Source organism: Pantherophis guttatus, chromosome 1 (genome assembly GCF_059756535.1).
Source record: "Pantherophis guttatus breed Tessera chromosome 1, ASM5975653v1, whole genome shotgun sequence".
In the NCBI taxonomy this organism is placed as follows: Eukaryota; Metazoa; Chordata; class Lepidosauria; order Squamata; family Colubridae; genus Pantherophis; species Pantherophis guttatus.
Genome location: NC_142063.1, coordinates 210,346,632 through 210,368,168, shown reverse-complemented (window position 1 = coordinate 210,368,168; position 21,537 = coordinate 210,346,632). Strand labels below are relative to the sequence as shown.

Below are 21,537 nucleotides of genomic sequence, written 5' to 3'. Positions count from 1 at the left end.
CTATGGGGCAAAATGTAATGCACATACTTTTGACATTAACAGCCTTAGCTTCCCAATGTTTTCCATTTGCTGTAACTCTTTTAACTTCAAAGTAATGTCACATCCAGTCTCATAAACGAGGGTCTCCAATGTAACCAGATCATCACAGAGAGGGCGAAGACCAGGAATATTCCTTTCCATACCAAGGCGAACCAGTGAGAGAGCACAATCTACCTATTTAAACCACAAGCAGAGAACAGAATGAAACAAGAATGTCAAGCCATTAATGACTTACTCATCTTCTAGAAAGGTTTCAAAACTGAAGAAAGTTGTTTCAAACACAATTCACAACTCTGATCTGGTTACGATCCCATTTTATAATGATATTTTAGATTGAATCATTAATACTAAACTTTGAAATTCAGTCATACCAGATGTCAGGCTGAACAGATTTAATCCCCAAATTTTCTTATACACTTAGCATATAGTATCTTATCTGGGATGAGGAATGGCTAGCTTTTATTTGGCTTCCAGCCAGATCTAAATCATTTGTCCCTGTTTTCACTACAGAAGCCCTAGGATAGAGACTTGTACGTGAAGTGAAAAATAATCTAAAAAGCAGAAACAAATAGTTATGACAAGTGAGAATTTTGTAAACCTCAATGCAATTTGAAAATATACCACCAGCTTCATATGCCATTCCATCTAAGAGATTGTATGTGAAATTAGTAATTTTCTTGCAAAATATGTTACTTGTGCCTGACATTACTACTCTCTAAAATTGGCGTGGCAAAGAAGAATCTACATCTCCACATCTATGAGATAGAACATGCTGTTAGGCACCTTTCTTAGTTTCAGAAGTACAACTGTCACAATTTACAATAATTAATAACTAAGGCCTTGAACACTCATGAGGATATTGAGGTGTCTATCACTGACGAAAAACCACTGTCACAAAGCTTTCCTCTGAATTTATGAACAAAAACACAAATAAAAGATATATTATTTTAAGAATTTTTAAATTTATACTCATGCTGTGGATTTGACTGAGCCTAATGGAGCTGTACATATAATCCTCTTTTTAAAAGACACTGGACTAAAAGTAAGAGTGGCTTTTTTGAAAGCAAATATAACTTTAAAGATCCTTGTCTTTTACAAGCACTTTTCGAGTGAGTCCTTTGACATAGGCAGAAGCCCACTTCTATAGTTTGGTGGACATTTTTGAACAGGAAGCTTATTTTAAATGTAGCTCAACAGAATATTTGAACAATAAACTGACATCTCCCACTCACCCACCTTTGTTGCTGAAAAAACACTATAAAGCTATTAAAATTATATAATTAATACTAGTAACCTAACTCTGATATGGTAGATTACATGTTAAAATATTCCTTTATATGTTGCATATTCACTATATGTATAATACAAAGTCTATGGAGATTCTCAGTCATCCAGGTCACGGTTGTCCCAAAGGTGCTTTTCAAAACTAGACTTCCTTTGTTTTTCCGTGAAGATGTTTTGCTTCTCATCCAGTTAGAACTGAAGAAGCTTCTTGGATGAGAAGCAAAATGTCTTCAAGGAAAAACAAAGGAAGTCCAGTTGCCTTTTGAAATAGCACCTTTGGGATAATATCCAAAGGGAAATACAGCATATGAAACATAATCAGATTTAATCTATATGAAACTGTATGTTTTAATTCCACAAAACAGAGTATATGAGGTCTTCCAAAACAAAAAACAAAAAAACCCCTATAGTCTTGTGTTTACCTGCATAGAGTAATTTTCTATCTCCTCTGCTCGTTTCCAGTACCAGTCTGTGGCTAAATTCATTGAAAGGTCAGTTGCTTTGTATTTCAACAATTCAGGTTGAGAGTCGAACAAAATTTCACTTTCATCTTGAAGAACTGGATCAATAATTAACCTGAGCATCACAAATAAAAATATAGATGCAGAATCCAGAAATCAGATGTTTATATGGAAAAGGAACTGAATGCATGAGTTTATCAACTAGTGGCTATAAAACTCACTATGATTAATTTCAAAGAATCAGTGTCAAAAAGAAAAAAGGACCATTCCCCCCAAAGTCATATCCATCTTGTATACCATATTAACAAGTTCGTGTTACTTTTATCTCCTCCTTTAGTGATTCAGCTATTTTTATTCCTAATTTTATTTTCATTTTTAATTTCATTGTACTTAGGTACACTACTTCTGTTTGGCCAATGTCCAAAACCAAATGTTATCACTATTACAAATTCTTTCCAAACAAGGTTTTAAAATACTGATATGTCAGTCTTTAAATTAATTGTATTTCTCTTGTTTTAGTTGTTGCAACCCACTAGAGCAGGGGTGTCAAATTCATGGCAGGTGGGCCAGATGTGTTATGCCCAGTTTAGTGAAGGAGAAAAAAGTCACGATACGTCACATGATGACGAGTTTGACACCCCTACACTAGAGTAATTGAGAATTGGGTGATATACGAATGAGAAAGAGGGAGAGAGGGATGATAGATAGATAGATAGATAGATAGATAGATAGATAGATAGATAGATAATCAGATTCATTTTTCCTTTAAATATTTTATTTTGAGAAACTGGTATATTAAAAAAGCCATAGAAAGGATCTAATTTAATATTTACATTGATAAAGAATATCCATATACAAACAAGTTGATTACACCTCCTGCATTTCCATTCATTACTAAGTAATTAAACTTTATTGCTACATCAACAGGAGTTTATGTTCATACACATTTTTATTACACTACTGGAAGTGAATAAATTAGTCTCTGTATATAAACATAAAAGTATATCTAATGTACAAATGGGTTTTCCTTGTGTTCAGAAATTGTTCTCTCGGTAAACTGGGCCTCTTCCATTCTAACTGGGGTGCAAAATTTTGTCCAAGTACAAGTAAGGGCATAGTGATTAACTCCTGACTGCAATTCACGATGGTAGGAGCATTGAGAATGGATATTGTCTTCAATCCTTGTCAGCATAGTAGGAATTCTACTAAATGTGTCTACTAAGCAATGAAATTAACAATTTGACTCTACAGAGTAACCTTCACCATTGTTCAACAGCAAGAAGTATGTAGATACAATATAGCTTTGTGCATGTATACAAATTTTTGTGCATGTGATGAGATAGATGATTACTTGCATTATAAAAAGTAAACTGTTCAGCGCCACTTTCTTAGAAAGAGACTGGAGTAGAAAGATAAAAAAGAAATTTTATGAAAAAAGAGGCAGGAAAAGAGGAAAAGAAATGAAATGTGATAAAAATATTGTAAATAATTATTTCATTTATTCATTTATTTAATTTAAAACATAACTACCCATCAACACTGGGTGGCTTCCAAAAAGCAATATCAATTGCATACCAAATACAGAATTGGGAAGTTCTGTACTTCTAAAAAGAAACAATTTAATCCCCATTATCTTGTCATATAAAAAGCTAGTTCTCTGAGCAGATATTAGTACAGCTAGAATCTAGTTAGTTATGAGTAGAAGACCTAATGTAATGCCCCCAAGACACGGTATTATTAGGGAAAAAAACTCAGAGAAGAGGAAGTAGCCTCCATATAAGAAATCTATGGTTATTAGGATCATGGGCACAAAAAACTAAACTATATCGTCATCATCCTCTTTTAACGACCCCATAATTCCTTGAGGGGTGAAGTCTGGGCAACTGAATGGAGCTAGCAGAGTGTTTACTGGCCAGATGCCCTTCCTGTCACCAATGCAGAGTTTTGTTCAGCAGATATATTCTCATTGTGCCCAGAGAGAGAAATATCTGCCTCTACCTAGGATTGAACTCACAGCCTCCTGATTGTGAGGTGAGAGCTCCACCTCTAGGTCACTGCAGCACTCCAAAAGATTAAACTACCGGTATACGTATCCCAAGATAAACTTTGAAGAAAGCATGCCAGCTCTGATTAATAAATCTAATTTTATCATAGCATACTCAAAACTTTGAAGTGTTCTTCATCTGTTTAGGACTGCAAGTTCTCGCGAGAATGAGACGAAACAATTTCAGAAAGCTTATTGTATGCAAAAATATGGGAAAATAATGCAATATCTATAGTGGAAGATTGGGTTATAAAGTTGACTGAACTTGCAGAAATAGAGAAGTTGACCAGTTTGATTATGGGGGAAAAAATGATATTTTTTAAAAAAAATTAGAAACTTTATGTGGACTTTTTGTTGAAAAAAACCAAAAGACTGAATTAATATTTGGGAATTAAAAAGGGCTAAAGAGGATGTGGAAAAGAATTGGTTGATAATTATAATTATAAGATGAGCAAATGTTTCTTACCTTTTATCGTTTTTGTTTACTTCTTTTGAATACTTTTATTGTATCAAAAAATCTAACAGAAATATATATTTTAAAAAAGAGAAACGATGCAAGTGGCATTTTGCTTTCAAAGGAGAATGCAGAAAGATTGCAGAGGATTTCCCATGGATAGTTGGTCCTACTGAACGTAAAGAAAAAGACTGAATCACCAAAGCAAATATAAAATTAAATTAACATATACTTACTTGCACGGTGGCCTTTCACACCAATCTTCTTCTCTGTGTTTTCTCTCACTCCAAGGAACAATCTCGAGTGCATTTTGTCTGTAGCTGTGGCAAATATAGAAACAAAATAGACTTCAAACTTACAATAGTTCATTTAGTGACCATTCAAAGTCGCAACGGCCATGAAAAAAGTGTCTGATGTTTACGTTTTTCACACATACAATTGTTGCAATATCCCATGGTCACGTGATCAAAATTTGGGCGGTTGGCAACTAACTCATATTTATGACGATTACAGTGTCTTGGGATCATGTGATTACCTTTTGCAACCTTCTGACAAGCAAAGTCAATGGGGAAGCCAGATTCATTTAACAATCATGTTACTAACTTAACAGGTGCAGTGAGTCACTTACCAATTGTGGCAAGAAAGGTCATAAAATGAAGCTAAACTCACTTAACAATGTCTCACTTAGAAATTTTGGGCTCAATTGTAGTTGTAAGTTGAGGACTACCTATATGCAATGTATTAAAAATCTAATCTAATGAAATGCACAGTTCAACATTTGGAGTAGATGATCATGGTTGATCAGCAGCAATGCTCTCCATTACATTACTTCTTCCAATAGTCATCATTTTTCGCTAATCAAAAGTATAGTGATGCAGGATGGCACAAAATATACAATATACCTTTGCCTGTTCATTAATGAGATCTAAACTAGCAGTGATTGACCAGAAAATTAATCTTGTAATCTTGTAATTACAATGGACAACTAAGTGAAAATGTAAGCAGTGTGCAGTTCTTATGAGAAAGTCAAATTCTCTCTTTGAAATAATTAGAAAGCGGATTGAAAATAAAACTGTCAATAGAATTATATCCTTGTGCAAATCTATGATTAGAAAACTGTCTACAATTCTTGTGACCACACCTTAAGAATATTAAGGAAATTTGTCAGTTTTTAACTTGAAAATATCTGGACTGTTTTCCTGGCAAAGTTTTTCAGAAGTGGTTTGTCCTTGACTCCTTCCTAGGGCTGAGAAAGAGTGACTGGCTTAAGGTCATCCAGCTGGCTTTATGTCTCAGGTGGGACTAGAATTCACATCTCCTAGTTTCTAGCCTGAATCACACTATGACAACTGGAAAACTTTTTTTTTATTACAAAAATAAATAGATATAAAACCACCACCATCTCCACCACCACCCAAAAGGAAAAAAAAGGAGAAGAGGAAAGACTGAAATATGGAGAGACATATTAGAAATATATAAAATCATGCATGGCACAGATAACATGGAGAGTCTTTTTTTTTTCCCCTCCTCTCTGGCAATGTTAGAATTTTACATCATCTATTGAAATTAAATACAGGGACCTTCACCAGTGGTGGGTTGCTACCGCTTCACCCCAGATCAGGCGAACCGGTAGCAGCGGCGGCGGGAGGCTCCGCCCACCCATCAGGATGTCTTTGCGCATGCACAAAGCTTTTGTACATGCTCAGAAGTGTTGCGCATGCATGCAAGCGAACCAATAGCAGACGAAATTGAAACCCACTACTGACCTTCAGGACAGATAGATAGGAAGTAACGTTAACCATGTTTAAATTGTGGGACTTGCTACCAGAAGTCTTATTAGTGGCAGCTAGTTAGAAAGATTTGAGAGCAATTTATTACCTTCTCAATTACAAGCAGCCTGTCTTAAATCCTGTTTCTATGGCACAATTATACAATGGAGCTACTGCTGTGAGGTTACCAAACGTAACCTGTGGACCACTATGCTATACTGATGCTAGACTAGATGGGCAAGACTAGATTCTTACATTCTTATGCCACTATTTGAGAAGGATCCCTTAATAGGTTCTACTAGTTAGATGGATTTATCCAAACCTAGGAAAATCTAGGTTTCCAACAGAAGATTTTGCCCATTTTGCAATTCCCTGTCATTAAGCCAAATATAGATCACATTCAAGATCAGTCAATGGAAAATCCTTAGTCTTTATGAACATACATATTGGTTGTATGTTTATAAATACTGGTTGTCTACCTCTATATTGATCACAAAATCTAAACTGTAGAACTTGTTTTCAACTTAGTGTTTATGACAGAAATAGATGAATTGTGAAGGGTGCAGTCTCTGAATATGCAGGTTAGTTTTCCTTAAGCACTAAATTATTATTAGAATTCTCCTTTGGGATTAAAGGCCAAAAGTACAATTAAATCAGGCACACAAGGGACTGAATGGCATGCAAGGGTGAGGCAGGCTGGAATAAAAACTAAATTTGAATTAAGTAAAAGAAAATGTAATTAACCCAAAATGATTATTTTCCATACAATTGATAAACTCCTCCTACTGCTGGATTAAAAATTATTATTCGGCAGCAAGGCTTTGGTTGAGAAAGCAAGTGGCCCTGGAGTCTAAAGATGTGCACCCCTGCATTGAATGGATATTTGCATTTAATCTGCAAAGATTTTAATATGCCAGTAGGGATGGCATATTAAAATAATTAAATCAAAACTGGCATCAAGGGGGAATTTAACCTTTTCCTCTCTTAAGGAAAGCTGAGAATTTTCTTTGCTTTGGGAGTAGCCTCTGGATATTAAATTTTCCCACCAAACTTTCTTTAATTAATTTGCTTTTTAAAAGAACAGTATACTAGCTTAGTGTCAAGCAAAATCTTGACACTAAAAAAAGAAAAAGAAAGGTTTTCAAGGTTAGTGAGCACATTTTCTTGAGAACTATTCTTTGGCAGTATCTCATGCATTATCTTCTCTATGTTTTAAGTTCTTAGGATTCCTACACAAAGACTTTCTCTGCATTTCTGTATAGTACACAGTTATTTCTTAGCACCATTTATAACAATCAAATACACTGTAATTATTGTTATTACAGTTCAATAAAAAAAAACCCTATTGGGTGTGGGATTTAAATTTGTGATTTCTGTTTCTGAAAAGATGACACAGATACCCTAAGGGACAAGCTATTGCAGAATGATAATCTGTTCCAAATAAGTTATAGCTAAGCTTTTAAGTCAAGGTCTTGCCACAGCCACTATTCAAAATAACACAGACTCCCAAAAATGAAGAAACAGTAACTTGGACTCCTGCTTCTGTGATTTAATGATATTTAATGACATTTGATTTATTTGATACTTAAGTCAGTTTCTCTCTCGTGTAAAGCTCATTAGCTCTGTGCCTTCGGGACCCGTCCCAGGGATATGTTTCCAATCTGTTAATAAGATAGTTTCCAATCACAGACAGCGGGGAAAGAGGGCATGGAAAGTCTTTACTTTGGAAAAATAGAGCCCATTTCTATTGCTTTCTTTTTCCTACTATTCTTCTGGAACCCAGTTAGTTGAGAGAGAGAAGACTAATCAACATTGCCAGGTAACTGTAAGTAAGTGTACCCTCTCTTCAGTACTATCTCCTGCTCTCCCCAACCAGCATCCCTCACATATGATTGAGGTGCAGCTCATGAAGTGCCAGGCCACCGGGTGAGTCCTTCCTTAGCATTTCCTATTGCACTGAATCACCACCCTCCATTGTAGCAAGGATACATTTCACAATCCATTTTTTTAAACAAAGAGCTATGATACCTCCCACCCCCAATTTAGGGGCTTCTGCATGCCTCGTCCATAATACCTTTGACCTGTTCCCTACTGCCCTTTACATGCTGGGATGATGTACCTCTTTAGCTTAGAACAGGGGTGTCAAAACTTGTGATGATACATTGTCATCACGTGACATATCATAACTTTTTTGCCCTTCCAAAAAGTGGGGATGGGCGTGGCCAGCGTGATGCATCTGGCCCGCGGGCCGCGAGTTTTGACACCCCTGGCTTTCTTTGTATCTGAACATTTCTTTGTATCCGAAGACTATATGCACAAGTTAGGGTTCTGAAAAGACTAGAGCTTGAAAACCTAACCTATTTGTCAAAACGTATTTGTCTCAATCCTGGTAGGACAATGAAGGGTTGAGGTAAATAGGGAAATTCGTTTCTCTTTTGCACAATGGCAACACATTGGGTTAGAGACAGATTTATATAACATGCTGTAAAATTTTACATTTTACCCATGTATAAACATAAAATATTCATATCTAAATATACTCATATTCTCCTATGAGAAGGAAACACAGGGCCAATCCTCTGGCTTATGTCCAATCCCTTTATACGGCCATTAGCTTTATCAAATAATATAATAACTTGAGCAAGGTATGTCTACTTTATGGGCCTTCATTTCTGGAACTGATCCATCCCAATGTAATATACAACATATATTAATGTTGTACATTAATGTTAATCCTAACCAGGCACTTCTATAAAGAGTTTTAATTCTTTCTGTTAATATGATGTACTTATTTTGGCTTTATCTGGAACTGACTGGATATAAAAGATAGAGGATGATTGTACTTTAACATGAATAAGCTAAAAGAACAAAGTTAAGTACCTTATGAATATTATTACAGAACAGGTGAAGCTTAAAAAACCATTTTGAAATTTAGAAATTTAAATTGGTGTGTCTCCCTTTACTCTTATATAGAGCCCTAGGAATCGCGTAGCAGTAAGACAAAGCTTTACAATATGCAAGAACAAATAAATCTATGTTTCACTATGACATTAAATGTCAAAGAACAGTTTTTGTAAATAAATATTTCTTTTAAGACTGTGGCAAATATTACAAAGCTAGGCAATGGCAATGGATATACATGCAAACAGGTAATCCTTTAGATTCTTTCAATAGTATATCATTAGGGAAACTAAAAGCATCATCTTGTGGCTGGAAACATTTCCTCATCAAACATGTAACACAAGCATCATATCTATTTCTTATCATCTCAAAAATTAAATGTATGTTGGAAGAGTATCTGAAGCACATAATATGTTCTAAAATTAAAATGGCAATGCATGTTTATAAACATACAATTGCAAAAAAAAAAAAAAAAGTGATGAAAATTTCATTGGGATACAAAGGTAAACAGAGAGAGGGCCGTAAGGGGTAAGGGAACCAGTATTAGATAACCTTAGTGAATCCACAATGCTGGTTGAGGGGAGAACACCGAAAAGCTGAGTCCAAGATGTAGTTAACAGCAGAGGCCCTATTGTTTATAACAATGACATCCCTGGTTCTTATAAAAATAATATTTAATTAAAGACATTGAAAAACATAGCTATTCTCATTTGATTCTGTTAAAGAAAGGGTACTGAATGCCTTTGTAACAAGCAGTTAATATCTACTTAGCATCCTTATATCACATTTAAATGTTTTGTAGGATACTCCTTTGAATTATCTTAAGCTTCTTACATTTTGCATAAGGAAATAAGAAAAATGAAACCTGTATTTGAATCTACATAAGAGATGCTTCACCATTTAAGCACAATGCTTAAGGCAGAAAAAAGCCTTTTCTGTAATAAAAATCTTTTAACCAAGGCAAGAGACCATCAGGCCAAAGTAAACTCACATTATTGACCGTTACATTTATAAACCAACAGATGCCAGCCTCTTAGCTCTCTGTAAGTAAGTGAAGTCTTTTAAAATGAACCATTTATAATATGTTTTCTCCTCCCTGTAAAGAGATAATTTTATAGCCTCTCCTAGAGGGTTTCAAGCTTCAAATAGCCAAGGAATTCATATCAGCACTCTGCCAGTAAAGAGAAAATTATGCTGCCTAAAATTAAGCGCAAAATGCTATCTAGGGAGTATTTCAAAGAGTAGATTAAATGCACCTCAGGCATTTGAATGCTAGAAAAAGTCTCCAAGACACTGGAACATCTTTCATTGTGACTATTTATTTATTGTTTCCATTAGATATTTTGTAAGGGTTTTTTTTAATGACATCATTGAGGTAAAGAACTCCTTGGTAGTAAATACTGAATGCTTACAATTGGTTCCTATAAACTAGATATATTGTCACATCAATGGCAAGAACTTGCAAACATTTTTGAGCCTTCAACGTAGAACAGAAAGCAACCTTATTATAACAAGCTTTTGTACGTTTATGAATAAAATAGTCTTATATGTGTTATTTTACATTCAACATATAAAATCAAGACATGCAGGTACACATTCATACTATGTAAAAATTGAATAGATAATGCATTCGAGGGATAGAAAATAACATATAGATGTGATGGCCTGGATCCAAAGACTTGTACATAGGAGAAAAACGTTTGATAACTGCTTAACACAAAAATAAATGTTAGCTGTGTTCTACTGTGAGAGATATAATAAATGAAAAAAAAAAAAAAAGATCGGTCTGTTAAAATGTGTTTGCTACAACGTCTTGAAGGAGATCATACAAATTTCTCTTTCACTAAAGTTGGTTGTCACGCACTTGTCATGAAAGTTAATTAGGTCAGAAGCAGTTATTTAGAAGTACAGGTAGTCCTCGATTTACGACCACAATTGAGCCCAACATTTCTGTTGTTGAGGGGAAAAAATGTGTTAAGTGAGTTTTGCCCCCTTTTACAACCTTTCTTGCCACAGCTGTTAAGTGAATCGCTGCAATTGATAAGTTAGTAACCCAGTTGTTAAATGAATCTGGCTTCCCCATTGACTTTGTCAAAAAGTTGCAAAAGGTCATAAATATGACATAAATATGAACCAGTTGCCAAGCATCTGAATTTTGATCACATGATCATGGGGATGCTGCAAAGGTTCTAACTATGAAAAACGGTCATAAGTCACTTTTTTCAGTGCTCTTGTAACTTTGAACAGTCACTAAATGAACTATTGTAAGTCGAAGACTACTTGTAGTAGTGGGTTCTGCTAAAAATAAAACTTTTTGAGCCAAATCAACAAATATAATATACAATGCATACTCTGTATGTTCTGTTCCTAATACAATTCATAAAAACTTTTGTATAGTGTTTTACTATATTTCATATAGTAAAACACCTCGAACCAAAGTTTAATCTATATGACCAAGCCCACAGTTTTCTTGCCACAATACAGAAGGGATTTCCCAGTCTTTTTCTAGGATGATTTTTTAATGTTTTAGCCAACTGCCCTGGGATTGTTAACATAGTCTTCTATCAAATTATTAAACAAGCCAATCCTGCTTTAGATTTCTTTTGAGATTAGTCCAAGTTACCTTTAAAATATGTATTCAATTTATGCTAATAAATGAACTGCACTTAAAGCTCAGTTCTAATGCTTTTTACTTACACATAAACCCAATAACCTTTAATTAGATTTATTTCCATGTATGCTTTTCCATGCATTTTTTCTTTTAGGAAGATGGGCAGTTTAGAAATGTGAAATACAAATAAAATAAATTTTTGATTAAGATTCTCAAGAAATATAATATCATAAAATATAAAAATATGCCCCAGTAGACTATTGAAGAAGTTATCTTAATTTTGAGATAATCTCCTCCTTTTCTTCAAAGTTTATTGGCTAGTTTCTACAACAGAATTTTAAAAACGTCCTTTAACTTCTACATTTTTCTTGAAATCACCCTAAAATATAATAAACTGAATTTGATTTTCATCCCTTCTTCAGAAAATACGTTGTTTTTATGGTTGTACAACAATTTTTTTCCTTAGTTTTCCTTGCCAGTTCCCCTTTTGCTTGGAAAAATCTTCCAATCCCTCATAGTAGACTTGGATGCTACAAAAAAGGTGTGTGTGTGTGTGTGTGTGTGTAGGAGAGGGAGGAATAATCTAGTTTTGCACACTGTTTGCTGACAAGCACAATTTAAGGCAACATAATTCATTCTTCTAGTTATTTTGGAATGGTAGATGGTCTATGTCATTTCATTTCTTTAAATGAAATAACCCAGACATTTTAAACAATTTCACCAGAAATAGATTCCTCTACATTAGTCTATTTGTCCCTATAGGGAGGGTTCTGAGAAAATCTTGAGCCTCTGTTGCTCTCTTTACAGGAAATATTGAATGACTTTTATTTATCTCATCCTGAAGCAATATTCTGCAGTAAGTCAGAATCTTATTTGTTGTTTCTTCTGTCTGATCAGGATTCCAATGTTTCCTCCTAGGCTGCTCAAATTTGTGGTTCTACTTATTTTTTTTTCTACTGTTTTTCTTTCTTCTTCAATTATGATTAATTATCAGAGATTGCCTGGACAAGTCCCTGCAGTTTTCTTGGCAAGGTTTTTCAGCAGATGTTTGTTAATCTTGGTGATTGCCACTACTATCTCTTTTATTTTTTATGTTGATTTTTTTTCAATTTATGCTTACTTTTGATTATATCTATTGATTTTAGGTAAGTGTGTCTTTGCATTTATTTGATATATATATTTGATGTATCTTGTGTCTTCCGGCAATAAGGCCATAATAAAGATAAAGATATACTTGAAAGGTTCAGCTGCTGCTTGTTTCAACAATCCCTGCTGTGCAAATTTTCACAAGGGGCCCCTTTGCAACTGAGCTGTTAGGGAACAATTTATAAAAAAGCAACTACACAAACAAAATATTTAAGAAGAAAGACTTATAATAAGACTGAAAGACTTATAGTAAGACTAAGACACTGAATGCTTTAGAGCATTTCAAGTAAAAGAAGTAAGCAAAGGCATTCTTCCTATTAAAAGAAAAAAAATGTAGTTAAAGGATTATAAAGGGCATTTTATCAACTCTATAGAAGGACTTTCTCATCATAAGCTACAACAATCATTTCATTTGGCCAACCATGTTGCTTGTATCTTTCAATTTAATTTGTTTTTGTTTCCTAGTACAATTTGATAGCTTATTAGTAACCTTGACTATCACTAAGTGTTGTATCTTTTTATTCTTGATGAATGTATTTTATTCTCCTTATGTACACTGAGAGCATATACACCAAAGACAAATTTCTTGTGTGTCCAATCACACTTGGCCAATAAAGAATTCTGTTCTGTTCTGTTCTGTTCTGTTCTGTTCTGTTCTATTCTATTCTATTCTATTCTATTCTATTCTATTCTATTCTATTCTATTCTATTCTATTCTATTCTATTCTATTCTATTCTATTCTATTCTATTCTATTCTATTCTATTCTTCCATTCCATTCCATTCTATAATGAATAGATTTGAAAAACAAAAATAAGGAAGGCACGGCTTTTAATATTAATTTCTATTACAGCTGCCTGATTTTTAGAATCTGTTAATAACACTGACTTGCACAGGACCTGACAATTATGGCAGGAAGCAGCCCAATTATAAGTGCATTTTACAGGTGTTTCAAATAGCAATAGCACTTAGACTTATATACCGCTTCATAGTACTTTACAGCCCTCTCTAAGCAGTTTACAAATCTCAGCATATAGCCCCAAACAATCTGGATCCTCATTTTACCAACCTCGGAAGGATGGAAGGCTGAGTCAACTTTGACAATTGGCAGAATTAGCCTGCAATTCTAACCACTGTACCATCACAGTTCTTTGTGGATAGTGGACACCTCAATACTGAAAAGTATGAAATTTGCCTCTAACAAAATATGGCATAATTAACAACTTCAGGTTGTTAGAAACCTACTATCTCACATCAAGTAATTGAATCAATGCATTGTAAACGCTCAGCAAAGACTGAAACAAACAACACCAGAGCTACTCTGCAAATAATCTGGTCTCTTTGTCAGTAAGTTCAATACAGGGACCTGATACTGAAGGTAAAACAAAAACAGGTTAATAGCATACCAGTCCAACTGAAAATGGTCTTCAGCACTCTCAAATACACAGGACGCCAATTGGCTATCAATTACTTTTCTTCTCCCTTCTTTTCATAATTAGCTGAATTAATTTAATAAGACACTGTATTATGGGAGCGGTTATCAGTCAAACATCAAAAGATATAACTTAGGAAAAACATTTGAAAGAAATTTAGTGCAGACAAGGGAGCATATTTATGAACCGTTGCTTTAAAAATATAGTTCTCTTTCACCACCTTTCATGGCAGCCATAAATGGCTTTTCAGAAAAATTACAGCTGATGAGGGAATCATTTACCTGAGATTCCTCTGTATAACTAATATCTTGACTATAACATTTCAATATTATTTGTAATGCATTGAAAACAGAAATAAAAAATTACAAGGCTTAAGCTATATGCAGTTCTATTGCTGACGAAGGCCATGATTTTCTAGAGATGTTCTCTTAAACTCAAATGGCTACACTCCTCAGAATACATCAAAGATTTAATTTTTTTTTAAATTACAAAGAATGCTCTTCCAGTCTGAGTATCTAAACACTGTACACTGTTTTGTCAGTTTTTTCAACCCTACCACACCTTTTAAAAAGAGACTAAATTTGAAAGGAGGAAAAAATCACTGTTTTTAACTTCTATTAAGATCATATCATTAAAAATGCTGCCTGAAGACTAAATAATTGAAAATCAGGACTAAAAGCTAACAGGGATAGAAGAAAATACAATGACAAAAAGCTGACAGGGTGAAATAGACTAATATGTCATCTGTAGATGTTAAGAAGCAAAGACATTTTACTCCGAAATATTAATGTCCCATCCTGTCAGACCATTTTTTCCCCTGTCTTCTCATTCTCACATTTATGAATGCTGATTTCTGTTTTGAACTAAAGGGTTGTAAACCAAGTGGCAGAAGGCTTTTTCATCCATCAGAGGCTTATATTAAGGGAACAGAAAATTAACCACAATATATTATCTATGCTTTTCTGAAGATTTTCCAAATTTCTAAAGGAGGCTTATTAGAAAACTGTACAAAGAATTATCTCTGAAAATTACATTACTCCTTTCACTAGACTAAAAAGGCATGAAGGAAAATTTGGATAGATTTTATTACTACCTTCTTTGTCCATCCTCTTCTTAGTACCATTCTCAATACTACAAGAGTACAGTCTTTTCTATACTGCAGATAGAAATTAGTGGCAACTAATGTAGATAACCTGTAACCCATAAGTCACATATGGCCCTCCACAGGCTTTTGGGTGAACTGCAGAACTCTCTTCGACAGGTTGTCCTAAATTTACAGCCATAATGGGCCTGAAATGTTTGTAAGTCATTGAGGTTGTATGTTGATGCATCATGTGACTGGACTCAATTTTAAAACTGTTTTTACAATGGTTAAATGTGTCAACAGAATCATTAAGAGAATTGCATAGTCATTCAATGAATCAAATGGTTGTTAAGCAAATCCAGCATATCCAATGGACGTTTTTTGGTCATATTGCATGGTCATGTGACCACAGCACACTGCAATTGGTCATAAATGCAAGCCAGTTGCCAAATGCCCATCACATGATTTCAATGATGAATAATAAGTAGTTTTTTTGAAGTCCATTAAAACTTCAAACTGTCGTTAAGGAACCAATCCTAAATCGAGAATACTTATACATTTCTTTATTTATTTACTTATTAACTTTCTGTGCCATCCATCTCACTAATACAGATCAGTTTGAAATTGAATTTCTGACAAACAACAGTGGGTTGGTTTCTAAAGACAGCTTCTGGAATTGGACAAGACTCCAAGTTAAGAGAAGCCCATGGTGCCCAAACCAAGATCTGCTATGTTTATCTCTTCTCCTGCATTTTGTTTATGAGACTCCATCTCTCACCTGTATCTCTATAACAGTATTTTCTGGGGCAGAGAAAATGCACTAAAATTTGAAAGGGCTTCCTTAGCATGGCACACCAAATAGCAGCAACACTATCACCCCAGAAACAGCCAAATGCTTTATCTGAGAAATGAACTATATAAAATGATGATTTGATTAGGTTGCTAATAGGCTTTTCATTTTGCTAAGAAAAAAGTTAAGCCACCGTGTGTGTGTGTGTGTGTGTGTGTGTGTGTGTGTGTGTGAGAGAGAGAGAGAGAGAGACAGACAGACAGACAGACAGACAGACAGAGAGAGAGAGAGAGAGAGAGAGAAAGAGAGAGAGAGAGAAAGAGAGAGAGAGAGAAAGAAAGAGATGCTGTTTTTAAAATGTCTCAAATTTTAAAATATTTGAACACATTAAAAATCAAAATATGACTTGGGTACTCTAAAAAGAAAAGTCCTATAATTTAGAGTAGCAAATGCCATTTCCTTTATCTTTTTTTAAAAAATTGAAAGAAAAGAGTAGAAAGACAGCTTTTATTTTGAATTATGCCAAGTACCAAGGTGATCAAACTGATCAGTCCTAGAGGAGATCAACCCTGGCTGCTCTTTAGAAGGCCAGATCCTGAAGATGAAACTCAAATACTTTGGCCACCTAATGAGAAGGAAGGACTCACTGGAGAAGAGCCTAATGCTGGGAAAGATTGAGAGCAAAAGAAGAAGGGGACGACAGAGAATGAGGTGGCTGGATGGAGTCACTGAAGCAGTAGCCTTGAGCTTAAATGGACTCCAGTGGATGGGAGAGGACAGGAAGGCCTGGAGGAACGTTGTCCATGGGGTCACGATGGGTTGGAAACGACTTTGCAACTAACAAGAACAACAAATGACAAGCACCAACTATTACAACATATTGTATCTAAAATGTAAATACATCACGCCAGTTTCAGATGTATTCATTCTTTTAAGGCCCTGTCTGGACAAAAGTTGCTTTCTTTTAAATGGAGCTACTGTAACTCAATGAGTAAAACTGTTAAACATCCCAAACTGTTGAATGTAAGAATCCATTACTGCTAGCTCTCACAAATGCTGATACTAGTAAAATATGCTTGTTTCTTGCAAATTTATTAGATTTTGATTCTAATACTTAAATTAGAAACTGTCTGCATAAAAAATAGCTTTTGTTCAGGTAAGCTACCCTAACTATTCTTTTTAGAGAAAGGAATCAACAAGTATTGCATTATCCGTGTCAATGGAGATTCTCGGTCATCCAGGTCATGGTTTTCCCCAAAGGTGCTTCTTCAAGGGGCAACTGGACTTTGTTTTTTTCTTTGAAGACATTTCACTTCTCATCTGAGAAGCTTCTTCAGCTCTGACTAAATGGTGGGGAATGGAAGGATTTATATTCCTTGCAAATGACCAACTGTCTGCAAGGAGTATAAATCCTTCCATTCCTTACCATCCAGAGAAAGTTCAGTTGCCTATTGAAAAAGCACCTTTGGGATACTGCATCATCGCTTATATTTCCAGATAAGGATGAATAAATACCAGATTGGTCAGCCTTAAGATGATGTCTACGGCAATCTATTCTTCCACAAACAGCAAAAATGGAGTCAGTGATACAGTATATGTTCTAAAGAAAAAGACACCAAGCTCTTTCCCCAGATAATACTGGGAAAGACCACTAGGTGAAACCCAGAGGAGCCAATGGCTAGTTAGTATTATAAAGGATACTGAAGTGGATGAATCAGTAATCCAACATGGGACAAAGCAACTTCTCATGGTTGATTACTAAATCAGGCATGCACTTAGATAACAATAGACTTCTAATAGTTGAAGGGAATTCATCCACTCTTCAACAAAGAAGAACATGTGTAAAGCAAATGATAGGTAATCCCAAACTGCAAACACACACTTTATTTTAATAAAAAATGAGAATGTTGCTGATGATCAATGACTATTAAAGTGGGATGAGGAAAAAAGCACTTCTGAAAAAGGGGCATCCTTAAGGTATATATCTTATACCTAAATTAGACACTAATCAATTCTAGAAAAAAAGCAACAAACTGAGCAAAGTTTTGCTAGAAATGTATGAGTTAGGGATCTCTCCTAAGCAGCACATGCAGCTTATATTCTAAACTAAGTTATTACTCAGGAATTCTGCTCGTTTTATTAAACTGAAATCTCTGAGTTTCAGAAGTGAAACGTATAATTTTCCATTGATGTGTAGAGAGCAAGTATACACTCACCAAGCTTCAGGCAGCAAAAAAGAATATTCATGTGGGGAGGTAGTTTCAGGAAAATTGGAGAGAACTGGCAGCCGATACGGAAGCAGATCTGATCCATGATATGTAAATAAAATCTCCAAGCCTCTTACATTACTTTCCTAGACATAAAGTTCTGCTTTAATATTCAGGAAAAATTATACATTCTGCTTAAAAAAAACTGAACACGAAATTAATGGGAAGTCAAGTAATTTTCTTTTTTTGAAAAATGTAATTCAGTTTTTAGAAGTATCTACTGATGGGAAGAATTTTCTTCGAATTACTTGTAAATTGGGGGTAAAGGGTGCTGTTCCACATTTTCTGAGAATAAAAGGCACTGTTGAAAACAAAGAAACAATGACATGAAGGTGAATGACTGCAGAAAATACTGCTGAAATGCAGGAATGGTCTTGAAGATTAATTGGTGCTTGGCATGGCTGTTTGCCCAGTAAATATTTACTCTTTTTGTTACAGTTAAATAATTATCCTAGAGTTTCCCTATAGTTAAATCGTTTCTTTTTCACAGTACAGCTTCCTCTGACTCAATTTCCATTCTATTCTTTTTCTTGTTTTCCTTCCTCCCACCCCCAATCCTCCTGGAAAAAAAAAGGGGGGGGGTGTATTTATGCATTTCTTTGTGTGAAAGTGACTTATCTATGAGACAAAACATGGATAAGTACTAAGATGAAACTAAATTAATTCTACTAACAGAGTATGCTTTTTACAAGCAATTACTTTGAATTGGTAGTACTAAATTCATTTACTATTTTTTTAAACCAGATTCTGCCTTTTTTGTGACTCCTGATGGGTATATGTGCGTATACACAAATGCACATTAACATATGTGTATGTCACATACACACATTTACTTAGAAATTGCTTCTAGATTTCAGATAGAGCTAGCAATACTAGCAGAAGAGATGGGTACTGCAAGGTTTCCTTGTCTGTATGTGTGTGTGTGTGTTTGGGGGGTGGGGGATCGATTTGTCCTTAGTGGGAGATGTCTTCCTTTCAGGTAAATATCATACTGCATGTTAAATATCCATTAATTATGATCAATAAACTGAGAATAATCTCTCAGTATTCTTTTCATCAGCAAGTAGCATATCATTAATATTTCGATAAAAAAAGACAGTGTTTTCCCCCAGAAGGGGAAGTCTATTATCACTTAAAAGAGGCCTCACTTATTATCTTCCAACAGAAAGTGTCTGATGGACATAGTTTCTTTCTTAGTATGTGATAAAGCCATGGGGAGAAAAGAACAAAAGGACCCTTTACTGTCTATTCCATACCAGATGAAGATCACACAAGCAGGAAACCACATTAATTACTACAGTATGCCAAATAGGAATCATATTTCAATCGAATTCCATAGGTACAACCATACTTTGGTTGAGAAAAAGCTGCTGGCACTCAACATGATTTATTTCCACATTGATCTGAGAACCATTGTGCTGCATTTTAAGCTGGCATCATTAAATACCAATTAAAAAAACCTTCTAACATATAGGAAAAGCTTCGTAGAAGAGAAGGTATACCCGAGCATATGTTCTTGCAGAAAGCACAATATTTTGATTGCGGAACTTCCTGAAAAATTCTGCATCATAATTTTGCTCAGCAGCATGTGGTCCTCCAAGGATTTCCTAAACAAAAAGAAATATTTAAGTAAAGATATTAGTTCTTAGTTTACATGTGGCTTAAATTAAGTCTTGATGTTCATTATTTGTGCTAATGAAAATCTAAATAACAGGTTGAAAATATAAAGCAAGATCAGATGAAAAAATCTCAAAAATTTTGTATGATGAGGTGCAAGTCAACCAATATGACCCACAGTTTAAATTTAGTGTACCTCATATGTTGCAAGCCGATCCAAATAGGTTAGTAGTTTCAACCTGCAGCGACATAATTCTTTCTGTTCCAGAGTTAATCTGTGTTTTAATAAATGGTGGAGAGAGTTTTATATCTTTTCAAAGAATAGTAAGAAAAAAAATAAATCCAAATAAAATCATACATATTGAAATACAGTTGTAAGCAAGGAATATATGGTACCTTTTAAAAAGTAATTTCAATCTAGCTTTAAGTATGACTAGCTGTATTATTTAATCACCTGGATGTCCCATACAATACCCCTGAAATCCAACTAAATGTCTTAAATAAGATAGTGATGACCCTGATCCAGACTGCCATTCATAATGTAGAATTTGCATCTAAATATTTTTTTCTTCTGAAGAAATTTTTCTGTACTACAGGATTTAGCATTATATATACACTCAGATCTCATCTGAATGAATACTCTAGAACAGGGGTGTCAAACATGTTGTTATGGCATCGTCACATGACATATCACAACTTTTTCTCCCTTCACTAAACCGGGCGTGGGCATGGCCAGCATATGACGCATTTGGCCCATGGGCTGCTAGTTTGACAGCCCTGCTCTAGAGGAACCATTCACATGCTGGATAGGAACTCAGGGAGTTGAAGTCTAATACAACTTGAGAACCTCAGGTAGAGAAAAGCTGTTTTAAAGCCATCAATTGTGCATTAGACCAGTGGTCACCAACTGGTGGTCTGTGGACCACTGGTGGTCAGCGAGAAAATTTTGGTGGTCCGCAGAAAAATTATTTGCATTTTTCATATTGCACTAAATCAGGGGTCCTCAAACTACGGCCCCTGGGCCAGATATGTGCAATGAACGCTTGTGTTACTGCAGGGAGTCTCCCCTTCGGGGTCTTTTTGTATGGGTTGGAGGGGGGCAGAAATTCCGACTTGGAGTCTGCTTCAGCCTCCTGGTGTGGGGGCTTTGGGCAAAGGCTGGACGGAAGAGCCGGAGGGCTTTGTTCCAATGAGACTGCATCATGGCCTGGAACTGGCTGACCATCTCAGCTGAGCCACCAAGTGCCTGTACCTGGCCTTGCACTCCCTCAGGTCTTCCCTCTGCTTGGAAAGCCTATGCTCATAGTCCTCAATGAGGTGCTTCTGCTGAGCCTCCTTCTAGGTCAGATCCAATTTGAACTGAGCCAGCTGTTTTGCCAACTCTTTCTCGTGGTGGCTGCTTAGTTCCAACAACTGCTTCCTGTTGGGGCCCTAAAGAGCCCCGGCAGGCAGGCAAGAAGTGGCTGGGAGGGAAGAGGCGAGTAGAGTGACATTGAGTTGAGCACACCCACCCAGTCACATCACCACCTAGCCACGCCCACCCAGTCATTAGGCAGATCATATTAATGGTCCGTGGGATTTAAAATTATGAATTTAGTGGTCCCTGCGGTCCGAAAGGTTGGTGACCCCTGCATTAGA

General features: G+C 35.4%; 1 protein-coding gene across 2 annotated transcripts in view; it reads right to left on the bottom strand.

Annotated features, from left to right (window-relative positions):
• The window catches only part of NBAS (NBAS subunit of NRZ tethering complex), a 152,099-nt gene that overhangs the window by 97,125 nt on the left and 33,437 nt on the right, over positions 1 to 21,537 (bottom strand). For both annotated transcript variants that reach the window (XM_034432128.3, XM_087882370.1), the window contains exons 19-24: positions 20,096 to 20,174; positions 19,785 to 19,889; positions 18,232 to 18,368; positions 4,519 to 4,602; positions 1,746 to 1,899; positions 28 to 213 (exon numbers count right to left, since the gene is read on the bottom strand). In XM_034432128.3, the coding sequence (XP_034288019.2) occupies positions 28 to 213; positions 1,746 to 1,899; positions 4,519 to 4,602; positions 18,232 to 18,368; positions 19,785 to 19,889; positions 20,096 to 20,174 (745 nt within the window). The remainder of the gene's footprint in view (positions 1 to 27; positions 214 to 1,745; positions 1,900 to 4,518; positions 4,603 to 18,231; positions 18,369 to 19,784; positions 19,890 to 20,095; positions 20,175 to 21,537) is intronic.